At 40.0% G+C, this 10,471-nt stretch overlaps 1 protein-coding gene across 2 annotated transcripts; it reads left to right on the top strand.

Moving 5' to 3' along the window:
* Positions 1-373: 373 nt before the first annotated feature.
* ak1 (adenylate kinase 1) lies at positions 374-5,966 on the top strand. Of its 2 annotated transcripts, none has more exons than XM_029515821.1 (7): positions 374-478; positions 4,043-4,068; positions 4,756-4,791; positions 4,903-5,066; positions 5,397-5,513; positions 5,602-5,793; positions 5,883-5,966. In XM_029515821.1, exons 2-7 carry the CDS (start codon positions 4,062-4,064, stop codon positions 5,949-5,951), a joined length of 585 nt encoding a protein of 194 aa, XP_029371681.1. In that variant the 5' UTR covers positions 374-478; positions 4,043-4,061; the 3' UTR covers positions 5,952-5,966. The 2 variants fall into 2 exon arrangements, with proteins under 2 accessions (XP_029371681.1, XP_029371682.1); XM_029515822.1 differs by lacking the exon at positions 374-478 and adding an exon at positions 3,133-3,265.
* The last annotated feature ends 4,505 nt before the right edge of the window (positions 5,967-10,471 follow it).

Genomic DNA, 10,471 nt, shown 5'->3' with positions numbered 1-10,471 from the left:
TCAAACTCAATCCTTTTTGTGAAACAACAAACAAAGGGCTAAACAGCCTGTTGGCTAAGTTTCACTTCATTTGCGTAACCAAGACTGTGTAGGAATGTAACAGCAAGTTACAGTTTCCCTTCAATTAGTAGAACTGATTGCTTCATAAGAGAAAGATAAGACTGCCGCTTTCTGAATACACTCATTCAGGCATGCTAATGATTTGAACTCAAACTTGCTGTCAAACACACTCCCCTCCCCTCCCTCTGCCTCCTCCTGTCATTCATCCAGTCTCTCCCTCCCTCATGCTTCTTGCTTGTGCTTCCTCCCTCTTACCCAGAATGCAGCACTGGCTGAACAGGCTCAGCTGAGCTATAAAAAGGCATCGCATGGGGGAGGGAGGGCTGCCGCTCAGTAGGAACTGTGCAGACACACACACGGGGATCCAGGGACAGCAGCCCCTTTGCACTGGGATCTAAAGCCACAGCGCGAAAGAGAGGTCAGTACAGAGGACAAAGGCTCCATGAAGGAGAAGCAGGCAGGAAATGGCCGGGTCTGGTTCTGAGTGAGGAGTAGATGTCAGAAGGAGTGTGGGCAGGGCTGTTGGATGGGATAGAGACAGGAAATAGCAGGAGACTGTCATGACCAACTGTCATGGTTAATGTTTTCTCAACAAACTTTGGTTATTCACAACGTTTAAAATGGTTGATGATATGAGAAGTTCCTGCATTTCTGTCCTGAACAAAGGCATGTCCTCCTGTGTGTTGCATGCAGTGTGATGATACTGAGCTGGGTTTGAGCTGAAATAAGCCTTCATTCATTCTTCTCTTTATCTTCAGGCGTTTAGGTTGACACTTCACTGCAGATGGGTTGCTTTCCCTCGAATCTACATTTTAATGTTCCTTTTCAAGGGACATTTTCATACAATTTGCTCTTGCCTTCTCTTTTCACTGGCATGCTTTGATTAGCGGGAAAAGGTCATCGTCAGCTCATTAGCAGTTAAATGTTAGTGTTCTTACGGGACAATGGTGCACATTAAAGGGAACCAAGCTTACATTTCAGAACGCAATCATGTCCCCAACAGCCACAGCTGACAGTGAATTTCATCTCGCTCCATCCTTTCACAAACAACATGGAATATCTCCTCCTGCACTGACGTCAAAGGGTCCCCTGTTCTCCCTTAAAGGAACAGTACGCTCAATTCTCCTGCACAGTACCTAAGTAACCAACATTACATGGAGAGAATGTCCAAGTTGGCCATGTGCTTGGTTCTGTTTTCACTCCTGTTGCTTCGAGGGACCGTCAGGGAAAGCTTCATCCCCATGTGCTCTTAGACATGCTATCCCTCAACAGCTGCAGACTAGCTCAGTCTTTTTTTAGCACGGCCGCATCCTAAATAACAGTAATAAGACATGAAGGCAAGATGAACAAAATGTATCAGTGTGTCTATATGCCATTTCAAGGACTGAGTGACAAAATTCCAGTTTGAATGTGACTGCAGTCTGCTTGAGAAGTGCACTCAGTTTCATGCTGTTAGATTACTTATGCAGAAATGAGTGTAAACAATATAAGCTCACTCACAGCATAAAAATCTGTTGGCTTTGTCTGCATACGACCAACCAAGCCAATGAAGCAGGGGTCCCAGAGCTTGGTACCATAATAGGCCAAAAGTGGGATTCCCAAACAGGCTCTCTGCTGACTCAGATGCCAGCCTCCAAGTGACATTTGAACAGAGTGCAGGGTTAATAGCTGCTGACCTATAATAGGACACCTGAGAAGCAGCAGCACCAGTATGAAGGCGCATTACAAGTGCGAATCAGAGAACAAGTGGGCAACATTTGCAGCTTTGGTTTGCTGAAATATATCTTTAAAGTCAACATGGTGAAACTTGTTAACTCAAGACATTTCCAGATCTGTCATTTGGGCCATCTATAGTGCAATTATCATTTAGATTTTTTCTTCTCTGATGCAGTATTTCTATTATGAAACATACAATCAGGGCAATTTTTGCCATGGCATTTGGAATGAATGTCAACTTTCAGCAACCCCTGGTGCCTTATGGCTGGGGCCATGAATTTCTTGCTTTTTTTGCACTGATGTACGATCATAACAGTCATTCTATGTGTGCTGCTCACATTTTACTACCCAATTTATAGATGTCACTTTAGCCACTGATCCTACTGAAACACATCTGTGCTCCAACAATGAACCCCCTGTCCAAGCTACCTTTTCTCCTTCCCTTCTACCCAAAATCAGGATCAAATGGGCCTGCTCACATTTCTTTGTCTGCTTAGGAGCCCAGCTGGATGTTAATTCCTTAATTATGTCATAACCCTTTTTGAAAGTATCTGGGTTATTTGTATTTCTCTTCTCATTTATGTAGTTTTTAATTTGATTTGCCTGCAGTTTGTATTTGTAATAGTACACATTTCTTAAAGGGCCAGGGTGTATGATTCAGAGCTATTTAGCAGTCAGGCTGCACACTGCAGTCAGTCATCAATGGAACTCAAACCTCCCCTTCAGGTAATGTAGAAACATTAAATCTCCTCTCTAAAGCCAGATTTTGGTTTGTTGTACTAGGCTACAGTGGAAACATGCACTCTGTGGAAGCGGCCCCATTCCTAATGTATAAAGGAAGGGCCTATTCCAGCCTAACCAAAATATAATAATTCATAGTTTTTATAGTCATACATGAGGGGACATTTAATTATGAATATTTTATCCCCCTTTTTAAATAGGTCTTTCTAAAACTCACACACTGGCGCCTTAAAATGCATTCATTAATCTCTAGAAGCTTTTTTAAAAGCAGGCAGTGAGCAAACAGCCACATTGTCACACAGTTAAAACTTAAAACACAATATATTCAGTCGCTCCCTGAGGCTTGTGACAGACTCGAATCTTAATGTATGAGGTCTAAGTAAACTGGTGAAAAGCAAATAGAATAGCCACAACATCAGGATGCAAAAGAGAAAGTCACCATAAAATGATAATATAGACAGATGGCACTACTGTAAAGTTAGTCAGTTCTTTAGAGCACACCCACTTTTAACAGGAGCACAGAACACAGACAAGCAGCGACTTGCACATTTCTATTTTCACATGCTGGTGTGACTGACGCCACCTCCTTCCTCATTCTCTGCAAAGTTAAAATGAAAGTATAACCAAGAAACTCCATGGCTGTTGTCTTCTTTAGATCTATTGAATATATTCAGGACCAGTGATAGCACCAATGAAATGCTGAGGGACTCGAATGGATCTTAATGTGAACTGTCCGGCTGACTCTCCAGTAAATAACGGGCTTTCATTGTTTTTTATCAGCGCCATGGAAATAAAAAAAGGAAAATTAATTACTGCTAAAGGGCGTCAGTGTGGTTGCTGTTGAAATTCGATACGAGTTCAGACATACTGTAAATGCTATGTACCACTTGTTACGAGTTAAGTGCAGCTATGTTCTACAGATAAATAAAACAAAATAAGCGAAAAAAAAAGTTTTCCCGATTACTCCTCCACATATTTGGGAGCTGTATATGTTGACATCAGCAATATTAATAGTACAGCCAGCAGTTAGACATCTATTCCTGTTTTTATGTGTGTGAATTAGAAAGTCTGCATCAGAAGGATACATAGTCTACGAAGAACAGGCTCCCGTCAAGGAAATGTGTTTTCTGTTAAGAGCAGATTGTGTTGAAGTCAAACAAAGTGGTCTCTTAAATACAGCAAGACAGATAAAACTGTCATGCAAATAATGACATAACAGTAATTACTTAAAAGGCGATGTAGTAATCTTGCATTCACGATGGTGAAGAATTTATTGCATCACTCAAAATGTAATATTTGATAAATCAAATCCTAAATGCATGATCACTAAAGCTGCACCTGTCTTTTTTTGACAGACCCATTAATCCTGGCCCTAAAAAGGAGCCACTAATTGTCCACTCTTGCCACAACAGTGACAGTCTGTAACTGATTAACTGATTAAAAATCTGTGTGACCTCCTCAAAATGTCTTGCTAATATTATCTATTATTTGCATTTCTCTGTCCTTCTCTGCCTTTTCTCTTTAGTTAAAGGAGAAGCATCACAATGGCAGGTAAATAAATTACTTGTGATTTCATGTGATTAAATTATTTACCAATGATGATTTGGTGCTATGGGAATTTGTTTTCTATTTGTATTATGAGTCTTGTGGAGTAAAGCAGAGGCAAGTTTGCTGTTTTCTTTGACTCTACTGCCATCCTTTGGTGATTTCTGAGATTGCAGTGAACGCCTCGTACTTCACATTTTAAGATCAAGATATTGCACTGTGACAAGCTGTTCTACTTTTAATGTCAAAGAATGTGTTATGACATGACATGAACATAACAGCACAAATATTTATTATGATATGATAGCTGTACAACATGAATTTTTAGATTGATTAATTAGATTAATAGTTGTTTTGTTTTTTTTTCATTCTGTGTAAATTTGTTAGATTTCTGATTCAAACCATTCATGTTGTTTGAACACTGAACAGTTCTACCTGAATACATGACTTTGTGAGTGACAACAGTTGCCAGGGCAACACTGTTTGAGAAATAGCGCAGACCGGCATACCGACTCTCCATACAAAATCTGTACTCTACTCTTTAACTTGAATGGGAAATTTATGTATCACTGATTCCACATGTCCTGACGGTTTGTTTGAAAACACCTCCTGAATTTAACTTTTGGCTGAAAAGAATTTTCACCCTGTTTGCACATTTGGACTCAAACCTCTTTTGCATTACTCTTATTTCAGACAAAATTAAAGATGCCAAGATCATCTTCGTTGTGGGTGAGTACAATCTGTTTGGATTTTGTCTTTTTCCATCTGCAGCAAGACATGTAAACACTAGCAGCTGTCTCATTTTGTGCTATGCTAATGCACTCTGTCTTTCCTTTTCAGGTGGACCTGGCTCTGGAAAGGGAACCCAGTGTGAGAAGGTAGTTGCAAAGTATGGCTACACCCACCTGTCATCTGGGGACCTGCTCCGTGCTGAGGTAGCCTCTGGCTCTGAGAGGGGCAAGCAGCTCCAGGCCATCATGCAAAAAGGAGAGCTTGTGCCCCTGGTAAGAGAGGGAGCGATAGTTAATCTGAATAAAACTATTTCGATACTTTTACTAATAAATTAAAACGTTGTGCAAGTAAAATTTGTGCAAAGATGAGAACTAAAGTGAAAGTTCACGTTATTTAATTGGGTACTTTCAGCTGCTTCTCTAAACTGGCAGTGCACCATTTCTAACCTACTGCAGGTAATTTACTGATTATGTATAACTATAACAGCCCCATGTGAAATAACCTGAACTATTGCTTAAAAATGTTCCCTGGAAGTTATTTTCAACTACAAGTGCTAAATTATGCTGTGAGGGTTGGTCATAATACTTTGGGGTTGCTTGCAGGATACAGTTTTAGACATGATTAAGGATGCCATGATCGCCAAGGCTGATGTCTCCAAGGGCTTCCTTATTGATGGCTACCCCCGTGAGGTGAAACAGGGTGAGGAGTTTGAGAAAAAGGTAGGAGAGATTGTAAGATTTTGGGTCTATAATTCATCCCTGCAGGAGTGGAAACAAGCTTAAATCATTAAACTGTCTTTGGCCCCAGATTGGCAAACCCTGCCTGCTGCTGTACGTTGATGCAAAATCAGAGACTATGGTCAAGAGGCTTTTGAAGCGTGGCGAGACCAGCGGCCGTTCTGATGATAATGAGGAAACCATCAAGAAGCGCCTGGACTTGTATTACAAAGCAACCGAGCCAGTCATTGCTTTTTATGAGAGCCGTGGTATTGTGAGGAAGGTGAGCGTGTTGCCATGATCGTCTGTGAACACATTGTTTGTGAAATCAAATATATTTTCTCACTTATTGTGTTATGTTTCTTTGTCTAGGTGGACTCTGAGCTGCCAGTGGACGAAGTCTTCAGCCAAGTCTCCAAGGCTATTGATGCACTGAAGTAAAACAACATGCTTAGACAGGCTGTGTCTCGTTTTTGTTTGACTTTTTATTTCCTGTGTTAATTTCATAAGAAAAAAACCTGAACATATGAGGAAATAATTACATTTCCGCGGAGTTTGTTAAAAAAAGAAAAAAGAAAAAGAAAGAAAAAAGTACAACTAAAGGCCATGAAGGATCAAAGACGCCTTAACTCCACCTCTGATCCAGCAATATGAATCTACAGTAAGGCAGCATTTAGAAAGCCATTTGTTTTTTCATAAGTTCATTCAAGTGACATTATGAAACAGGGGGTGTCAACAACATGCCCCCTCTTACGTACCCTGCCATAGAGTTCTGGAAAATAATAGACTCCTTCTTCATTATGTGTTTTGTCCAATGACATTAACATAAATTTCTATTCATCCATTTATATAAATATTTAAAGCACAGAAACTTTATAATTTTTCATCAAGATGTACATGTAATATGGGTGTCAATAAAAAGGGTATATGTAAAAAAAAAGTCAATTAAACTATAAGAGAAAAACAGGGTTGGAAATCTATTTATTTGTGCCGTTTGTGTCTTTCCTGAGACATGTACATGGACTGACATTGTGCGGACTTCTGAACAAACACATATCGTAATCCCAACAGACACAAACAACAAGCTTCCAAGTTGAAAACGGAAACGCTTTTTACTTCAGAAAGCATGTAGACACAACAGGATGCAGGGCACGCTGCTACAGCCATAGTTCATCACTGTTATTATAACTTCTCCTTTGAGTCCGTGATGACCAACAGGTCTTCCTTTGCCTCTCACCTTCCTCACATACACGCACACACTTCCAGGCGGCCCAGCAAACACTGCAACAGGTATCCGGACTAACCTCCAAGGAGAGCTCTGATCATGACTGCGCGCTGTAGGGATGAGGAAGAGGAAAAGGGCTTCTGAGGGGGGACAGGATGTGTCTGTCGGAAAGTCAATCAAGAAAAGGCGTCTGTAAGCACTTTCGTACAGTCATCGAGGATAATGCTTGAATGTGAGGAATGCAGCGCTTACCTCATGAAGGTGCAAAACAAAGCTGATGAAAGGAGGTGGCGGTGGAGTCAGTCACATACAGCACAGGGTGAAGGACAGGTCTGATCCTGTGAGTCACTGCGAGCTGCTGTTCAGGTATCATGACATTGCATTACTTATTCAACATGTGCAGAACATTTTTGCACGGAAAACAACTGACAAGAATACAAACAAAACCTCACCATTTTCAATTTGCTCTAAACTCTCGTCATAGTCCTCGCCAACCCTGTACATCTAGTCCTCAAGACTGAACTGAAATCCTGCAATAAAGGGGAAATATATTCATTTTGCATCCTTGCCCAGAGAGAATTGCCTGCATTCCATCAAATGAGCACCGTTTATTCATTCATCACTTGCAGACAGATGCCGACCGAATAATTTATGGTCCACCTGTGTGTTTTAAATCGGCTTAATGGTGATGAAGATAGGTTGATAAGCAAACTAAGTTTTCTAACACAGCAGATAATATGAACTGATACTATATCATTGTACATGCACTCACAGCAGCTGTAGACTCCCATGTAATTACAGTAAGTGCGTGTGCAAATAGCTCTTAATAACATATCAGTATGTTATCATTAAGTCTGGAAATGCAGAAATGGATCTAATAGAAAACCGTGTAGTCACAGGCTGATTGCATGATGACTGATACCATGTGAAATGGTAGTGGCTTTGTTTCTGCTGTTAGATGGCTGAAATACACAACATGAAGAGCCCACGAATAAATGTTAAAATGGACACTGTCTCTCACAGGGGCTCTAATCCCTCTGAGGGTGATCTGGGAACATTCATAGCTTTAGACATGCCCTGCTTGCTGAGAAAATTACCCCCTTTTTTTAGTCTGTTGCAGACAATTACATGTGGCGTTGTGACTCTGAGGTAAAATTAACCAGGACCACTCCACTTTGCTGCATTTTCCAACAAAAACACTGAATCACATTCAAGAGTGAGATATGATTTTGCAAATAGCATGTTTCTGTAATGAGGGCCTTGTCAATTAGCTGCCTTTGATGCTGACAGGCTTCAGTTCTGTTCTCTTATCAGTCCTGTATATTACTGCTGTAAAGCCATGCGTCAGATCAGCCCTTGGAGGACGGTAAGGAAACAAGTAAGCTGGTGCGTACTCTTTATTCTTTCTCTCTCACTCTCATTTGCTGTGGACTGCGGCAGGCTGGCTGGCTGGCACCACAGAGACCCTGTGGCACCGTGTGGGAACCAACGTCAACCTGTGATGAAAGACGATGGCCGATTGTTTCCTGTTATTGAAAAACTACTGATGGGTGGGGATGGAGAGTCGGGGACAGGCTCTAATATAAAAAGGAAAGCTATTGAAGGAGAGTGCTACTGTAAAAGTGTCCTTTGGCCGGCCTCGGATGACAGAGTAGCATAAATGAATGCCAACTGTGACATATGCCTCCACTCTTAAATCCAAGCCATGCAAACTGCTAGAAGACTGAAGTTATTTTAATCAACAAAATAAAAAGTAGCGTAAAACCGTGTCTACTTAATCTTATATCCCATTTCTTTTTTGTTGCTGCCTAAAGGAATGGGGTCATCACAAGTTCAGCCAATAGACAGAATATTAACTAGTCCAACCAAACTAGTAGCTGTGAATGGCTGCGTTTGTCACGACACTGACTGAGTTATCTGCATTCATGGAGTAACTGGACCAGCCCTGAATAATATTCAGGAGCATACCATACCATGTAGAAAAAGAAAGCAAAAGCATTCTTTCAGTTTGTTTTTTTTCCGTAGTGTCAGGATGAGGAAAAATGCAACTGAAATGCCTAACTGACTTTTGTCTAAACGCTGAGAGTACAGGCGGACCGAACACGAGTATTGTTAAAATCACCACTTATGATGCACTTGAAGAGGAAAAGAAAAAAAGGAAATGGGGAGAGACAAACAAAGTTGCTGTTTTGTATAATTTTCTTTGCTATGGCAGCATTGCAATTATTCTAAATGCTTTTGTGCCATTGTTAAACTCTAGTCTACAGTATATGTCTCCTCGGCTTGGGTTGATTTGATGGGATGATGACTCCTCTGTGTCGGCTCTTTTTTTCCTGACACAGTGGCAGTGGTGCAGCAGCCAGAGATATATTATCTTGTTCAAGAGAAGCTTTTTTTTCCCCCTTGTTAAGTTTAATTCAGTTAAACAAAGGAACCAATAATTGAAACACAATGTTTTTGAATATGCATCGATAAAAAATGTGACGTGTATTGCAAAAATATCGTCTGATTTCTGAATCTCCGTTATTTTGCAGATTGCGTACTATACAGCACATTAGACTTTATCTGTAATTGTGTTTGAGTTATAATGGCTGGTCCACAAACAAGTCATTTGCTAATTTTTCTGAGTTTGGTAGCCCAGCCCCATTGTTATTATAATAATAAGATATTCAGTGAGCCAAACGTTGATAACGTAACAGCATAAACAGAAACGTAATAGATAACATTAAAAAGTTAGCTGAAATGCAGTGTCTCCTAGTGCTGGCTGACTGCTTTGGCTTGCCAGGACAGTTAAAGGGAATGATCATTTGTCCATGAGATTGTTCCACCTGTGCTTTTTCCTGTTATGACAAGTCAAACTGTCTGCAGCGGAAACATCTGCCCATGCTGGCTCGCAAACTATATTTCCATCCACCTGTTTAGATGTATATTTTTGACAAAGCCATTAAAGAAAAACCTGGATGGAGATGCTTGAAATAACTTTTACACTTGTCTGTAATGGAAAAAGTGATGTATTGCAAATTGTGCCAAAAACAGGCACAGCAAACATAAATCATGTTAGACAAGACAAATTAATACAAGAAATAAACATACAATAAATGCTGTTGTTTGAAGTCAAGCTTGAGTGCTTTTGTTATGACTAATCTAATGTTATCTTATTGAAGCATATTCCTCTGCCATTATTTTTTAATGATATCAAATATTTGTTATTAATGATGCCTGTAATTTTCCCATTTTGACAAATCAAAATGTCTGCTTAACAAAACCCTATCAATATGTTGCTTTTTTTTTCCTGTTTGCAAGTGTCAAACTGTTATCATTTATTAGTGCTGTGTTGACTGTTTTCCTTCTCTCAATATAAAAGTCACCAGTAGGCAATAAATCAGATGTCACGATTTATGACTCATTGGCAATATGTATTGTCACTGATAAATATAAGGTTTATAAAATGCATTGCTCTGCATTATGTGGTTGTTAACAGAAAATAGTATGCACAGGAATGGCACCTGTCATATCACCTGCTGAGTGAAAATAGGTAAATCATTTTCACTAAACTAAACTTACAACCATCTTAAAATTTTGCAGCAATTTTCTCAGTATATACGATAAAATTCAGCATTGACCTTTAACTGACAATAGGCAAATGTTTCCCATAATACCACCATATTAACACTGAAATTGCCTCCTTGAGGCAGAGCAACAAAAACTCACACACTGTAGTAGATTACATCTGAGT

The sequence above is a fragment of the Echeneis naucrates genome, chromosome 12 (assembly GCF_900963305.1).
Source record: "Echeneis naucrates chromosome 12, fEcheNa1.1, whole genome shotgun sequence".
Taxonomy (NCBI): domain Eukaryota; kingdom Metazoa; phylum Chordata; class Actinopteri; order Carangiformes; family Echeneidae; genus Echeneis; species Echeneis naucrates.
The sequence above is the reverse complement of the archived record's forward strand: the minus strand, read 5'-3'. Positions and strand labels throughout refer to the sequence as shown.